The sequence below is a fragment of the Cetorhinus maximus genome, chromosome 11 (genome assembly GCF_964194155.1).
Source record: "Cetorhinus maximus chromosome 11, sCetMax3.hap1.1, whole genome shotgun sequence".
NCBI lineage: Eukaryota > Metazoa > Chordata > Chondrichthyes > Lamniformes > Cetorhinidae > Cetorhinus > Cetorhinus maximus.
The window spans coordinates 121955608-121971838 of NC_135889.1; the positions used below are offsets into that span (position 1 = coordinate 121955608).

The 16231-nt window shown below is 46.0% G+C and overlaps 1 protein-coding gene across 3 annotated transcripts in view; it reads left to right on the forward strand.

The window, feature by feature from the left end:
• stk11ip (serine/threonine kinase 11 interacting protein) overlaps positions 1–16231 on the forward strand; it is a 106415-nt gene that overhangs the window by 2024 nt on the left and 88160 nt on the right. For all 3 annotated transcript variants that reach the window (XM_078552687.1, XM_078552686.1, XM_078552688.1), the window contains exons 2-3: positions 9765–9831; positions 13047–13249. In XM_078552687.1, coding sequence (XP_078408813.1) covers positions 9768–9831; positions 13047–13249 — 267 coding nt within the window. In that variant the 5' untranslated portion in view covers positions 9765–9767. The remainder of the gene's footprint in view (positions 1–9764; positions 9832–13046; positions 13250–16231) is intronic.

Here is a 16231-nt window from a genome sequence, read left to right on the forward strand (position 1 = left end):
CTCGAGTTAAAAGCCTGATGGTGACCATGAAACCATTGCCGATTGTTGTAAAAGCCCATCTGGTTCACTAATGTCCTTTAGGGAAGGGAAATCTGCCATCCTCACCTGGTCTGACCTACATGTTGAGTCTAGACCCACAGCAAAGCGGTTGACTCTTAAATGCCCTCTGAATAAGGGTAATTAGGGATGGGCAATAAGTGCTGGCCTAGCCAGCGACACCCACACCCCACAAACGAATATATAAAAAAAAAGTTCCCTTCTGCCTGCCCAGGAGCATTGTAAACACTGCATTGTCACACAGAACCAGGGTGGCCGTCTGCCCCGTATTTTAAGGGACAGTCCCTAATTTGACTTTGTGCCGTGAAGGGGCACCTTTTGCCCCTTAATTTCTAGAACAGCCCGAGGGAGACTGATTCTGGGTGTCTCCGGGGTGAGTTTCAGTGATTCAAGCGGGACTGAAAGTGAGTGAGCTGGCCAGCAGAGAGATGATGTGTTTGTGACTCAATGCTTTATCAGTTTTAATTCACCTCGATCCCCTCCCCCTTTCACACTCACAGTGAAACTCCGCCCACGCCATGGTCACCGCCCCCACCCCCCCCCCCACCATCCAAAGTGACCCTTAGTTTATTTCGTAAGAGTTGCTCACCCTGAGTGAAACTGTGCCGTTAAGAGGAGACCTTCATTTGAACCGTCCAATTATCACCCAACACTTCACTGACTGTAGGATTACAAAACAATCAAAACTTGCGTTTCTATAGCACCTTCCAGCACCTCAGGACTTCAGTGAAACAGCACGGCTGTTTGTGAAACTGTCCCGTCTCAATGAGGGCGCCCCAGGGACGAGCAGGAAAGTAAATTTCGCATGCGGGTGTACATTCAAAGGAAACAGAAAAGTCTGAAACTAAGTGTGAGGAGCTATAAATGGAGCAGTCTCTAGGGTATAACTCATTGCTAGCAGGTGCTGTTTCTCAGCTGTTTATTGCCTGTACTGTCAAGAAACTGGATTCATTTATTTGGATAACCTTTTCCTTTCTCCCAGAAGACTCTGTGTGCGCGTTCCCTACCTCATCTGGTACTCCACTCAAGTGGCTGTTCTTTACGCGAGTTCTTACAGCTGAAACAGCTTCCATTAATATCGCACCTTTAATGTAAGGCACCCTAAGTCGTTCACAGGAGTGTTAGCGAACAACATTTTGTCACCAAGCTACGTAAGGAGATATTAGGACAGGCAACTGAAAGCTTGGTCAGAGGTTTTAAGGAGCATCTTCAAGGAGAGAGCGAGGCAGAGAGGTTTAGGGAGGGAATGCCAGCGCTTGGACCTTCAGTCACCAATGGTGCTGCAGTGAAAATCATGGATGTGCAAGAGGCCAGATTTCGAGGAGTGCAAAGGTCTCAGAGGATTGTAGGGGTTTGAGGAGGCGACAGGAAATTTTATCAGGCTGATTGGCAGCAAGAAGTATCCATTTGAATCCAATCACATTCATGTGCATTCCGGACCGGAGCCATTGGATAAGAACACGGAATCCGGGTTGCATCACCTCCCCAATCCAGGTAATTTGTGGTTAATTGGCATTCCAGCCTGGAACTGTTTCATAAAATTAACCACGTTTTTTTAAAATTCATTCTTGGGATGTGGGGCTTCGCTGGCTGGGCAAGTATTTATTGCCCATCCCTAATTGCCCTTGAGAAGGTGGTGGGTGAGCTGCCTTCTTGAACCGCTGCAGTCCATGTGGTGTAGGTACACCCACAGTGCTGTTAGGGAGGGAGATCCAGGATTTTGACCCAGTGACAGTAAGGGAACGGTGATATATTTCCAAGTCAGGATGGTGAGTGACTTGGAGGGGAATTTGGAGGTGGTGGTGTTCCCATCTATCTGCCGCCCTTGTCCTTCTAGATGGTAACGGTCGTGGGTTTGGAAGGTGCTGTCGAAGGAGCCTTGGTGAGTTACTGCAGCGCATCTTGTGGATGGTACATACTACTGCCACTGTGGGTTGGTGGTGGAGGGAGTGACTCAAGTGGGCTGCTTTGTCTTGGATGGTGTTGAGTTTCTTGAGTGTGGTTGGAGCTGCACTCATCCAGGCAAGTGGAACGTATCCCATCACACTCCTGAGCTGTGCTCTCTAGATGGTGGATAGGTTCTGGAGAATCAGGAGGTGAGTTATTTGCTCAGAATTCCTAGTCTCTGACCTGTTCTTGTAGCTACAGTATTTATATGACTGGTCCAGTTCAGTCTCTGGTCAATGGTAACCTGCGTGTTGTTTATATTGGAGGATTCAGCGATGGCGATGCCATTGAATGTCGAGGGATGATGGTTAGATTCTCTCATGTTGGAGATGGTCATTACCTGGCACTGTGTGGTGCGAATGTTACTTGCCACTTAACAGTCCAAGCATGAATAATTGTCTAAATCTTCCTGCATACGGACAGTATCTGAGGAGTTGTGAATGGAACTGAATGTGCAATCATCAGCAAACATCCCCACTTCTGACCTTGTGATGGAGGGAAGGTCCATAAGACATAGGAGCAGAAATTAGGCCATTCGGCCCATCGAGTCTGCTCCGCCATTCAATCATGGCTGATAAGTTTCTTAACCCCATTCTCCCGCCTTCTCCCCGTAATCTTTGTCCTGGAACTGAAGTGACTGATCTCCAACAACCACAACCATCTTCCGTTCTGCCAAGCATAACTCCAACCAGCGGAGAGTTTTCCCCCCGATTCCCATTGACTCTAGTTTTGCTAGGGAGTGCTGTGTCATTTGAGTATTGTCAGTGTTGTGGGGATCGGGTTACATCTCTGGTAAATATAGACATGGCAGAGCTTGTGAATGGTTAACGAGACCTGGTTTGGCCTATGTTAAAGGTTAACTTTGCTGTTTTTGCAAGGAGTTAAGCCTTTTCCTCCGAAGCTAAGAGAAGAGAGATTAGCCTGGCTGGAGATGCCCTTTGCCAAAGTGTGGGTTCCAGCCCAGTGTGATGAGATGATGGTGAGATTGTGGCTGAAAGGTGGGGATCTGGCTCTTTTTAGTCTGCTTCAGAGGTTGTGCAGTGGAATCCATTCAAGTCCTTGAATGAGGACTTGGAAGTGAAGCAAATAAAAGCAGCCAGTCAATTTTCTCTCTCTCGTCCCATAGTGGGAGCAGTTCTGTAACATTACTGTGATTCCTTGCATCTCCCCAGCTCACTTATACCTGAGAGTGTAATTTGCAGGTACAGTTTGTGAAAATTCTGCACAGTGTCAGAAGCCAGTAATAATTTAGGACAATAGTCTCACCTGAGCAGTTGAAATTGTTATTCTGAGGGGGCCAGTACCCAGGTTTTTTTACATTCCTACCTCTGATTCCCTTATCCTGTGCAAAAACAACTCTGAATTATGCTCAAAAATTGACATTTTCTCCTCCTCTGTTTTGTTTTAATTGGAAAACTGTGACATTTGGCTGGCAAATCGCAATGCACGAGGTCAATGTGGTTTTGCCAAGAGATGTCATCAGGTGTGAGGTTGCCAGTGGCAGAATTGATCTGACATGCTGCACCCGAGTGGCCAGCTTGGGTAGCAGGACATTCAGCTGTGCAGGGCATCACATCTGAGCTCAGCCCCATGCTCCCTCAATGACTTGTGTTGAAAATCATGAAGGGTTTTGATAAAGTGAGGAGAAACTTTTACAGTAGGAGAGACACAGATTTAAGGTGACTGGCAAATGACCCAGAGGTGACGAGGGGAATGGAATATAATAGTGGGGAAGTTTTGCTACAGTTGTAGTGAGACCACATCTAGAGTTTGGGTCCCCTTATTTAAGAAAGGATATAATAGCATTAGAAGCAGTTCAGAGAAGGTTCACTCAACTGATTCCTAGGATAAGGGGGTTAATCCTATGAGGAAAGGTTGGTCAGATTGGGTCTGTATCCATTGGAGTTTAGAAGAATGAGAGGTGATATTGAAACATGTAAGATTCTGAGGGGACTTGACAGGGTGGGTGCTGAGAGGATGCTTCCTCTGTGGAAGAGACTAGAACTCGGGGAACACTGCTTAAAAATAAGGGGTCTCTCATTTAAGATAGATGAGGAGAAATTTTTTCTCTGAGGGTCGTGAATCTTTGGAACTATCTTCCCCAGGGAGCGGTAGAAGCAGAGCTAGACTGACTCTCTCGTTAGTCGAGAATCTAAGGGGTTTGGGGGTAGGTGGGGGAAAATGGAGTTGAGGCCACAATCAGATCAGCCATGATCTTATTGAATGGCGGAGCAGGCTCAAGGGGCCGAATGGCCTACTCCTAATTCGTCTGGTCATGACACGAGGGGGAAAAAATGTAAACAGTGTGTTGTTGTGATCCAGAACGTGCTGCCTGAAAGGACGGTGAAAGCAGATTTCAATTGCAGACTTCAAAAGGGAATTGGATAAGGACTTGAAAAATTACTGGGAAATCGGGATGGAGTAGAACTAATTGGAATGGTTCCACCGAATGGCCACCACCTATGCTGTATCATTCTCTGTGGCCTTTCCAGGAGAGGCCTGGATGGCAGTGATACTGGTGCTGGCTGGTTTCCTTTCTTAACCTTCCACCCCCACGTTTCCCCACCAAGCCCTTCCAAACCCTTTCTGCAGTCTCAAGCTGATGTTCAACTGGATGGGGCAGTTGGAGGTGTGAGTTCACACGATTAAAACCTCCAGGAACATGTCCAACCGGATTGACAGCTGTAAACTCGGACCAGGGGTTACACCAGAATGAAAGAAAGACTTGCATTTATATAGAGCCTTTCAGGACCTGGTTGCTGCCTAAAAATCTAGGCTGCTGCCCCAGTGCAATACTGGGTCATGGATTGTGTGAATTCACATGGGGCATCGGCCCACCATCCCTTCAGAGCTGCTGCTGTTTCTTTAAAAAAAAGTTTGCATTTATTTGGCACCTTTTATGAGCTCAGTACATCCCAAAGCACTTTACAACCAATGACGTAGTTTTCAGACAAATACAAAATCCTGCAGATGTTGGAAATCTGAAATGGAAAGATAAAATGCTAGAAATACTCGGGTCAGGCAGTATCTGTGGAGAGAGAAACGGAGTTAACATTCAGGTTAATGACTTTTCAGCACGTGTACCTTTCAGTGTAGTCGCTGAACACAGCAGCCAATTTGTACAAAGCAGGATCCTACAAACAGCAATGACCAGATGATCGGGGGTTTTTTTTCCCTGTGGTATTGGTTGAGGGATAAGTGTTGCCCAGCATGTGGGGAGAACATCTGCTGCTGCTCCTCTTCGAAACTGTGGCTGTGAAACCCTATGTCCAGCCGAAAGGCCTCTCTTTAACATCTCATCGGAAAGACGGCATCCCCGACAGTGCAGCGCTCCCTCAGTCCCACGCTGCAGCTAAAACAAAGGGCAACAAATCATTCCCTCACATGATGTGAAGCACGTGTTGTTAACCTATCTGCAAACAATGGTTGATTAGACTGTCCTATGCTAAGGTGGACTGTGATAGTTCTGATAGGAGGGGCCTTTGAGCGGAGATTGGAGTTTACAATGTAAGGAAAACCCTCTGTGCTTCCTGCAAGTGCACAGGTTCCAGCCTGGAGTAGGACCATGACTCTGCTTTGTCGTCTTTTGACCAGCACACCCCACTCGTGGAAGTGAGGATCTGCCTTGATTAGGCAGGTTAATTACATTAGCAGTCATGCCGGAGCCTCAGTTTTGTACAATGGTGCCATTAACACCTGATAAAGCAGTGGCTGCAGCCTCATTGTGAATGGAGATACGCGGGTCTGCGTACACACAAAAGCAGACTTGAAACTCTTGAGGAAACATCTGAGCATGCATCCGGAGAAGATGTACAGCCACTATTTCAAACTGACCTGGCTCCTGTTCACCCAAAAACCCCGGAAAGTGGCTTGGTTAGAAGAGACGGAAAGTGTCGGAAGGTACCCCAGTCAAAAGATTCGCCCTCACAGAGCAGCTTACCCTGGCAGCCAGTACGCAGTTGTAAGTGTCTTTAGCTTGTTTGTGCTTGCTTGTTATCCTCTCCAGAGTTTCGTTGGCTGGTGTAGAGGTATCGACTGAGCAAAACAGGTCTTTGGGGAGGGTCATTGGACCGTGAATTCCTGTTTGTCTTGTCCCTTCCCCCAACTTTTGCTTTTATTTTAAAAGATCAGCTCTCCGATGTTTTGTTTCAAGCCTGTTGGATGGTGTTGAGTTAAAATGAATTCTCTGCCATTTCCCCTCCCCCAACTTCCCAGTGTCTGTTGCATCGAGATGTCATATGACCCTCTGTATCTCTGTAAATTCCTTCAGCCCTACGATCCTCTGACCTCTGAGCACCTCCGATTCTGGCTACTTGAGCATCCCCAATTTTAATCATTGCACCATTGATGGCCATGGCTTCAGCTGCCTGGGCCCTGAGCTCTGGAATTTCCTTCCTAATCTCTCTACCTCTCCCCTTCCTCCTCTTCAAGTTGCTCTTTAAAAACCTACCTCTTTGACCAAGCTTTTGTTCACCTGTCCTAATATCTCCTTGCATGTCAAATTTTGTTTGTGTTCCTGTGAAGTGCCTTGGGCCATTTTGCTAACTTTCAAGACGTTATGTGGATGAAAATAGTTTTGTGTGGATGTAGCCATTGTTTACTGTAGCCTGCATTCTGTACGTATACACTGGCTCAGTTCATAGCACCCTCGCCTTTGAATCAGAGGGTTGTGGGTTCATGTCCCACTCCCGGAAACCAAGAACTGTGAATGTACTCGAAAGAGTTACATGCGATCTGTTGATAACTCGAAAGAGTTACACTGCCACTTTTTATTCTTTCATGGGATGTGGGTGTCACTGGCAAGGCCAGTGTTTGTTGCCCATCCCTAATTGCCCTTGTACTGAGTGGCTTGCAAGGCCATTTCAGGGGGCAGTTAAGAGTCAACCACGTTGCTGTGGGCCTGGAGTCACGTGTAGGCCAGACCAGGTAAGGTTGGCAGATTTCCTTCCCTAAAGAACGTTAGTGGACCAGATGGGTTTTTGCAACAATCAACGATAGTTTCATGGTCACCAATTACTGCGGCTGTCTTTATTATCCAGATTTATTAATTGAATTCAAGTTCCACCAGCTGCCGTGATTTGAACCCATGTCTCCAAAGCATCTCCTGAATTGCTAGTCCAGTGACATTACCACTCTGCCACCATCATCCCAAGTACACTCATGCAGACCAAAACCGACCCAAGTTCGCTTTATCTTTTCTTCTTCACCGTCTCAGCTGGGATCAGGCACCAGCCTCTCAACCTTCCCAGCCTGTATGACTGAGCCACACAGTCAATTGGAAAAGCTGCTTCAGATGGTCCGGCTTAGGAAAAACAAGGGAGCGATAGTGAGCCTGTACAAAACACTCGCTCGGCCTCAACTAGAGTCTTGCATCCAGTTCTGGGCACCTCACTTTAGGAAAGATGTGCAGGTTTCAAGAGGGGGTGCAGAAAAGATTCACCACGGATGAGGATCTTCAACGTGGATAGATTGGAGAAGTTGGGACTGTCCTCCTTGGAGGAGAGAAGGTTGAGAAGAGATTTGATAGAGGTAATCAAAATTATGAGGGGCCTGGACAGAGTAGATAGAAACTTCCCATTGGTGGAAGTGTTGAGAAGCAGATGGTACAGATTTAAGGTGATCGGCAAAAGAAGCAACAGCAACATGAGGCCAAACTTAATGCAGCGAGTGATTAGAATCTGGAATGCACTGCCTGAGTGTAGTGGATGCAGGGTTAATTGAGGCATTCTAAAGGAGACTGGATAGTTATCTGAAGAGGATAAGACTATAAGACGTAGGAGCAGAAGTAGGCCATTCAGCCCATCCAGTCTGCTCCGCCATTCAATGAGATCATGGCTGATCTGATAATCCTCAACTCTGCTTTTCCGCCTTTTTCTCATAACCCTTCACTCCCTGACTGATTAAAAATCTGTCTATCTCAGCCTTGTATATGCTTAACGACCCAGCCTCTACAGCCCTCTGCGATAAAGAATTCCACAGATTCACTACCTTCTGAGAGAAGAAATTCCTCCTCATGCCAAAGTGCATAACCTCACATTTTCCCACATGATATTGTCAAGATTTTGTCCACTCATTTGACCCCTGTATATCCCTTCTGTAGACTCTGTGTCATCCTCACCACTTGCCTTCCCACCTATTTTTGTGTCATCCGCAAACTTGGTGATAGTACATTCATTTTCCTCATCTAAGTCATTAATATATATTGTAAATAATTGTGGCCCCAGCACTGATCCCTGTGGCACTCCACTAGTTACAGGCTGCCAACCTGAAAAAGCCATCCTTATCCCAACTCTCTTCTATTAGTTAGCCAATCCTCTATCCATGCTAATATAGATACATATAAACAAATGTGAGGGTCTACGGTTGGGGTGGGGCACTAGATGAGTTACTCTTGCAGAGAGCTGGCATGGCACGAAGGGCTGAATCTTCTCCTCCTGGGCTGGAGAATGGGACATAGGCTTGGCACGGCAAAGAGCTGGCATGGACATAATGGGCTGAATGGCTGCCTTTGTTGAGAGATTCTGATTCTTTCCTGGAGTCTGTAATGAGTTTGGATGAAATTCTTTGGTACTCCAAAGTAAGACTGTGCATTTGCATGTTTGTGTGGTATCTGTCCTTTGCGCAGTTGTGTCCACCTGTCTCACGTTTAATCTGCTGAACCCAGAGTGTGTGTTCTTTCTGTTCCTATCCCCAAAGCATCACCTACAACACCCCACCTTCCTCATCCACATGCTGGCCCTGAGCGACATCATTCATCAATACACCATCAGTTTCTGCATGTGCATCACTGATCCCAACTCCAGCTCACTCAACCCTGCCTGTACTCTTGCACTGTTATGCCCAATGCCCATTCATGGGTGATCCATAACTTCCTGCAGTTAACTGCTAGGCACAGCGATGTCATCTTCAGCGCTTGCTGCAAAGCCCATTCTCGCCCTCCCCACTGGCTCCACAACACCTCCCAGCTCACTCTCTCAGGCTGAGCCAGTACCTGTCCGGCTTCAAAATCCCGTCCAATCTCAAGCTTGGTTTCGGAAATTTCCAATTCAAACTTCAGCAAAAAAATAAACTTGTATTTATCCAGTCGGTTACATGAGCTCAGGGCGTGCCAAAGTGCCTTCCAGCCAGTGAAGCACTTTTCAGAGCGCTGCAACTGTAGTCGTGTAGGGAAGGTAGTGGCAGTCAATTTATGCACAGCAAGCTCCCACAAGCCCCAATGTGATTACAGCCAGTTAACCTGTTTTTAAGAATTGGTTAAGGGATATCAGCCAGGACACTGGGGGATAACCCCCTTGCTGTTCTTTGAAACGGTGTTTAAGGGATCATCTGAGAAAGCAGTTTAACGGCCTCAGTCGGAAAACCGGCAGCTCTGGTACTGCAGCATTCCCTTAGTACTGCGCTGGGAGCGTCGGTCTAGGGTTTGTGCTCAAGTGCACACATTGGGCCTTGAAGCTACAACGTTCTGACTCAGCTGGAGTGCAATCCACTGAGGCACGGCTGACAAGATGCGAACACTCAAATTCCATTTGTCGATCGATGTCATCAAACGTCAAACTGGTTCTATTGATTGGAAACGCTGAGACTGGGGGAAATGCTGGTGCTCACTTTATGCTCGATGCTTAGAATTTACAAGCAGTCAGTGCTTTGTGATTCCGGTCATCCTGTGCCTGTGGACTTTGATTTGGAGAAACAATTTTTAATATGTTCAGCAACTAAGATGTGGTAGTGTTCCAACCTGATTCCTCCTTTTTGTCTCCTAGACGATGGCGTCCAGAGCAGAGGAGGATGAGTTTGTGAGAAGCTTGACTAAACTCCTCCGGAGCTATGGTAAGTCAGATTCAATAGGGTAGTTAAACTACTTCCTTTGTTTGGGGCGGGGGGGGAGTCCAGAATAATGGGGCAGAACCTTAAAATCAGAGCCAGGCCATTCTGGAGTGAAATCAGAAAACACTTCACCACACAAAAGGCAGTGAAAATCGTTCTTCCTTTCCCCAAACCCAATTGAAATTTATTAGACCCAGATTGACAGGTTTTTGAGTGAAGGAGTCAAGGGATGTGGCACTAAAGTGTATAAATGGAGCTGAGGTAATTCATTCACGGGATGTGGGTGTCGCTGGCTAGGCCGGCATTTGTTATCCATCCCTAATTGCCCTTGAGAAGGTGGTGGTGAACCGCTGCAGTCCATGAGGTGTAGGCACACCCACAGTGCTGTTAGGGAGAGAGTTCCAGGATTTTGACTCGTTATCTAATAAAATGGCAAAATTCCTAAGGAGACACTGGTTTAGAAACTAAGACATTAAACGGGAAGCAGACCAGTTTTATTTCTAACCCAAAGGGTAATGAACCTGTGTAATGTGTTACTCGGTTTGCAGCAGATAATTAATGCATTTCCTGGAGAGGACCTTAGCGAGATGCTAGGTAGGTGGGAATTGATCTTTCAAAAAGCTTGTTGGGGTTTAAAGGTCGTCTTCCTGTTCCCTTGAATAGCTTGTGTTCTTGTTGTGAACTGTTAACACACTGTGCAGCCCCCAGTGCCTGAACTTCTTCATTGCCAGAAAGGATAGGAACAGTAGCTGGTGCACTTAAAAGTCTGTCTCTGGGACTCCTGCACTGGCTTGTTGTGGGCAATGTGGCTGCCATGTTTCCTACACTCCAACAGTGACTATACTTCAAAAGTATTTCATTAAGTGCTGTAAAGTGTTTTGCGAGGTCCTTCGTTGTGAAAGGTGCTACATAAATGCAAGTCTCTCTTGGGTCACAGTTTCATGAGGTGCTTGAATAAAGGTGGTGCTTACTTCAATCGATGAGAATGTATCTTGGTTATTGGAAGACTGACTTGCATTCATATAGCACTGGGAGCATTGTGATCAGTGAAGAAGATAGCGTAGAACTTCAAAAGGACATAGACAAGTTGGAATGGGTGGACAGGTGGCAGATGAAGTTCCATGTGGAGAAATGTAAAGTGATTCGTTTTGGTGGGAAGAACATGGAGAGACAATATAAAATAAAGGGTACAACTCTATAAAGGGGGTGCAGGACCTGGGTGTATATGTGCACTAGTCATTGAAAGTGGCTGGACAGGTTGAGAGCGTGGTTAATATAGCCATGCAGTATCCTGGGCTATATTAATAGGGGCATAGAGTACAAAAGCAAGGAGTTTATGTTGAATTTGTATCCGTCACTAGTTTAGGCTCCGATGGAGTATTTGGTCCAGTTCTGGGTGCCGCACTTTAGAAAGAATGTGAAGGCATTAGAGAGAGTACAGAAAAGATTCACAAAGGTTCTAGGGATGAGGAACTTCAGTTATGAAGATAGATGAGAGGACTGTTTTCCTTGGAGTAAAGAAGACTGTGAGGAGATTTTATGGAGGTGTTCAAGGTCATGAGGGGCCTGGAAAGAGTAGACAGGGAGAAATTATCCCCACTTACAAAAGGGTCGAGAACGAGCGGGCACAAATTTAACGTAATTGGCAAAAGCAGCAAGAGTAGCATGAATGTTTTTTTTCACGCAGCGAGTGGTTAAGGCCTGGAATGCACTGCCTGAGAGTGTGGCGGAGACAGGGTCAATTGAGACATTCATAAGGGAATTAGATTGTTTCTGAAAGCAGGAATGTGCAGGATTACAGAGTGAAGGCAGGTGCATGAGCAATTCACTTAGTGCCACACAGAGAGCCAGTACAGATACGATGGGCCGAATGGCCTCCACTATAACATTTGTGATTCTAGTGTCCCAAAGGCTTAACAGCCAATGAAGTGCTTTTAAAATGTAATCGCTGTTGTAACATTGGAAACACAGCAGCCAGTTTTAACACCACAAGCTGTCATCAACAACACTGTGATGAGCAGATCCCCTCTTTTTAGTGATGTTGGTCGAGGGATAAATATTGACCCAGGACAATGGGAAAAAGCCCCTCTGCTCTTTTATGAAATAGAAGGCCATTTGGTCCATTGTGTCAGTGCTAGTCCTTTAGAAAAGCTATCCAATTAGTCAGTTTTATATATTAAAAAAAATAGCCCTAATGTCTTCCATGATACTTTCCCCAATTATTGTAAATCTGTGTTGCTTGGAGAGTTTTGGAAATGGGCAAGCGGAGTGCAATTGATGGAACTAGGAGGCACACTTTCAGAAGAAGGGGCCGGCCAATTAAGACTGAAATGAGAAATTTCTTCACTCAAAGGGCTGTGAATCTTTGGAATTCTCCATCCAGAAGAGCTGTGGATGCTCAGACATTGGGTATATTCAAGACAATAGATTTTTGAGCACCAAGGGAATTAAGAGATATGGGGATAGTGCAGGAAGATGGAAATCAGTCATGGCCTTATTGGATGGTGGAGGAGGCACGAGGGGCTCTATGACCATCTCCTCCATTTTCTTATGTTCCTACATTATGAATCAGAAACATTTGTCTGTCCCTCTTAACGAGACATGGTATTGTTTCTCAGGAGAACTGGGAGCACTTTTTAAAAATTCTTTTGTGGGATGTGGGCATCGCTGGCAAGGCCAGCATTTATTGCCCATCCCTAATTTCCCTTGAGAAAGTGGTGGTGAGCTGCCACCTTGGATTGCTGCAGTCCAAGCGGTCCCGGTACTGTTAGGGAGGGAGTTCCAGGATTTCGACCCAGCGACAGTGAAGGAACGGCGATATACTTCCAAGTCAGGATGGTGAGTGACTTGGAGGGGAACTTCCAGGCGGTGGTGTTCCCATGCACCTGTTGACCTTGTCCTAGTTGGTAGAGGCTGCAGGTTTGGAAGGTGCTGTTGAAGAAGTCCTGGTGAATTGCTGCAGTGCATCTTGTAGTTGGTACACACACTGCTGCTACTATGCATTGGTGGTAGAGGGAGTGAATATTGAAGGTGGTGGATGGGGGTGCCTATCAAGTCGGCTGCTTTGTCCTGGATGGTATTGAGCTTCTTGAGTTGTTGGAGCTGCACTCATCCAGGCAAGTGGAGAGTATTTCTATACTGTGTTGTTTAACGGGAATGACCCACTTACAGGAGGTTTAGTTACACGTGTGAATGCATTTCTGGCACCCTTTGTGCAGGTGACTCTGTACTGAGTGGGACAAGTACTCTGTCGCTGTTAACTGTCGGCCTCCAGCTCCTCCACAATCTCTTTGAGCAACACCTCCTGCCGCGCAAGTACCAGCATGGATTCATCGCATTGCCCTCCCACCCTTCTGATACTGCCTCAGTCCTTGAGGTGCAGTTCCTCTTCGATGTTCTACAGAAAACCGTCTCCCTGAAGGTTGGTGAAACTTTGCTTATTTTATTTTGTGTATTCATGGCATTTAAAACTGTGGGTTGAATTTCCATAGATAATGTCAGTCACCATGTTTTCTTCACTGGGGGATGTACTCATCAGGACACTTTGCAAGAATACAAGGGGGAAACAATTTATACTGTCTGTGAAGAGAGTGTTAATTTGTTGGCAATTGGACAACAATTGCTCAATAATCCTCAGTGCGATAAGAATTACGCTGACAGTTTAAGATTGTCAGTTAGGCTTGCAGTGTGGCTCATTTGCGTGTTCTGGAAGCTACATATATTAATACACAAATGCTTTTGTTATACATATGTAGTGTTTTTTCTAGATACAGAGTAAAGCTCCCTCTACACTCTCCCCATCAAACACTCCCAGGGCAGCTACAGCACAGGGTTAGATACAGAGTAAAACTCCCTCTACACTCTCCCCATCAAACACTCCCAGGACAGGTACAGCACGGGGTTAGATACAGAGTAAAGCTCCCTCTACACCGTCCCCTTCAAACACTCCCAGGACAGGTACAGCACGGGGTTAGATACAGAGTAAAGCTCCCTCTACACCGTCCCCTTCAAACACTCCCAGGACAGGTACAGCACGGGGTTAGATACAGAGTAAAGCTCCCTCTACACCGTCCCCATCAAACACTCCCAGGACAGGTACAGCACGGGGTTAGATACAGAGTAAAGCTCCCTCTACACCGTCCCCTTCAAACACTCCCAGGACAGGTACAGCACGGGGTTAGATACAGAGTAAAGCTCCCTCTACACCGTCCCCTTCAAACACTCCCAGGACAGGTACAGCACGGGGTTAGATACAGAGTAAAGCTCCCTCTACACTGTCCCCATCAAACACTCCCAGGACAGGTGCAGCACGGGGTTAGATACAGAGTAAAGCTCCCTCTACACTGTCCCCTTCAAACACTCCCAGGACAGGTACAGCACGGGGTTAGATACAGAGTAAAGCTCCCTTTACAGTATAAGATAATTACCACGTAACCTGTCTTGTTTTAATGATTTTGGTTGGGGGTTAAATATTAGCCAGTACATTGGGAATGATTCATCACCACCTCCTGGAATAGTGGTATGGGCTCTTTTATATCCACTCTGATCTGAAAGCCAGGTCGCTGGGGGCAGCTCCCCATCTCTTCAGAAAGGTAGCACGTCCGATCCTGTCTGATTCTGTTCAGGTTTAACTGCAAGTGGTGCTTCAGTGAGGGAGTGTGTAAAACTGGATCGGCTGTTGTAAGGATCCTTCCAGTTGAAAACATAATGAAAAACATCCTCAGAAATGAAGATTGATCACTCTCAGAATCCAGTGTGAAATCTATAACACAATCCAGGTATCAGCTGGGGTTAAGTTGTAAAATATGTGAGATTGTAACACTTCTGTCTCCTGGCAACCATTTCCCTGTGTCAAACAATCTGATGGTGTTCTTTAGACTTTTCTCAGGAATTGTAATTTTCCTGGGTCGGTGGGGAGCATTATAGTGACTTCAGTTTTATTCAGTCTTGCCCCTGGGACTGGTAGATGAACTTAAGGCAGACACGTGCTTGGAGAAGAAAATTCAGAAACTAAATCTCTGAAAGGAGACTGGATCGAATTGAATGGGGCTGTAGAGTTCTTGAAGAGGGAAAACAGAAATTGAATGATATCAATCCGAAGGTGTCCGAGATGATGGAACGTATTAGAGGGGAGATCAGACTGAGATGAGAAAGAATGTTTTCTTTTGGAGGGTTGTGGATCTTTAGAATTCTCGTCCCCAGGGAGCATTGGAGATTGGGCCATTGAATATATTCAAGGCTGAGTTGGACAGATTTTTGATGGACAAGGGAGTCGAGGGGGCAGAAAGAAAAGTGAAAGAAGAAGCATAGAATTGTACAAAGATGGGTGGCAGGTCAGAATATTGGGCAGAATAGAAATAAACAGTAAGAATGACTAAAAGATTACCAAGGAAGGAAAAATTAGAGTACGAGAGAAAACCAGCTAGGAATATAAAAACAGATAGTGTTTCTATAGATATTTAATTAAAAAGTTAACAATGTGAGCATTGTCCCTATAGAAAATGAATCTGGGGAATTAATAATGGAAAATAAGGAGATGGCAGGTGAATTGAGCAGGTATTTTGCGTTGGTCTTCGTTGTAGAGGATACAAGGAACATCCCAGAAATAGCTGTAAATCAGTAATTGAAAGGGAGGGAGGAACTGAAGAAAATTACAATCACCAGGGAAGTGGGACACCAAATTGTTGGGGCTGTGGGCTGACAAGTCCCTAGGTCCTGATGGACTTCATCCTAGGGTCTTGAACGAAGTCGCTTGTGAGATAGTTGGTGCGGTGGTTTTAATTTCCCAAAATTCCCTAGATTCGGAGAAGGTTCCATTCGATTGGAGAGTAGCAAATGAGACATCTAGAGCACTATGCACAGCATTGGCCTCTTTATTTAAGGAAGGATGTAAATGCATCGGTAGCAGTTCAGAAAAAGTTTATTGGACTAAGACCTGGAATGAGAGGGTTGTCTTATGAGGAAAGGTCGGACAGCCGAGGCTTGTACCCGCTGGAGTTTAGATAAGTAAAAGGTGACTTGATTGAGAACATAAGAAATAGAAGCAGGAGTAGGCCATTCGGCCCCTCGGGTCTGTTCCGCCATTCATTAAGATCATGGCTGATCTGTTTGTGTTTCGAATTCCACATTCTCATCTACCCCTGGTAACCTTTGATTCCGTTGCCTTACAAGAATCTATCTACCTTTGCCTTAGAAATATTCAATGAACCCACATCCACTGCCTTCAGAGGCAGGAAATTCCAAAGTCGCACAACCCTCTGAGAGAAAATTTCCCCTCCATCTCTGACCTAAAGGGGCGACCCCTAATTTTAAAACAGTGCCATCTCGTTCTGGACTCATCCACAAGAGGAAACATCCTTGAAACACAAGGCCCTGAGGGGACTTGACAGGGTGGATGTACAGA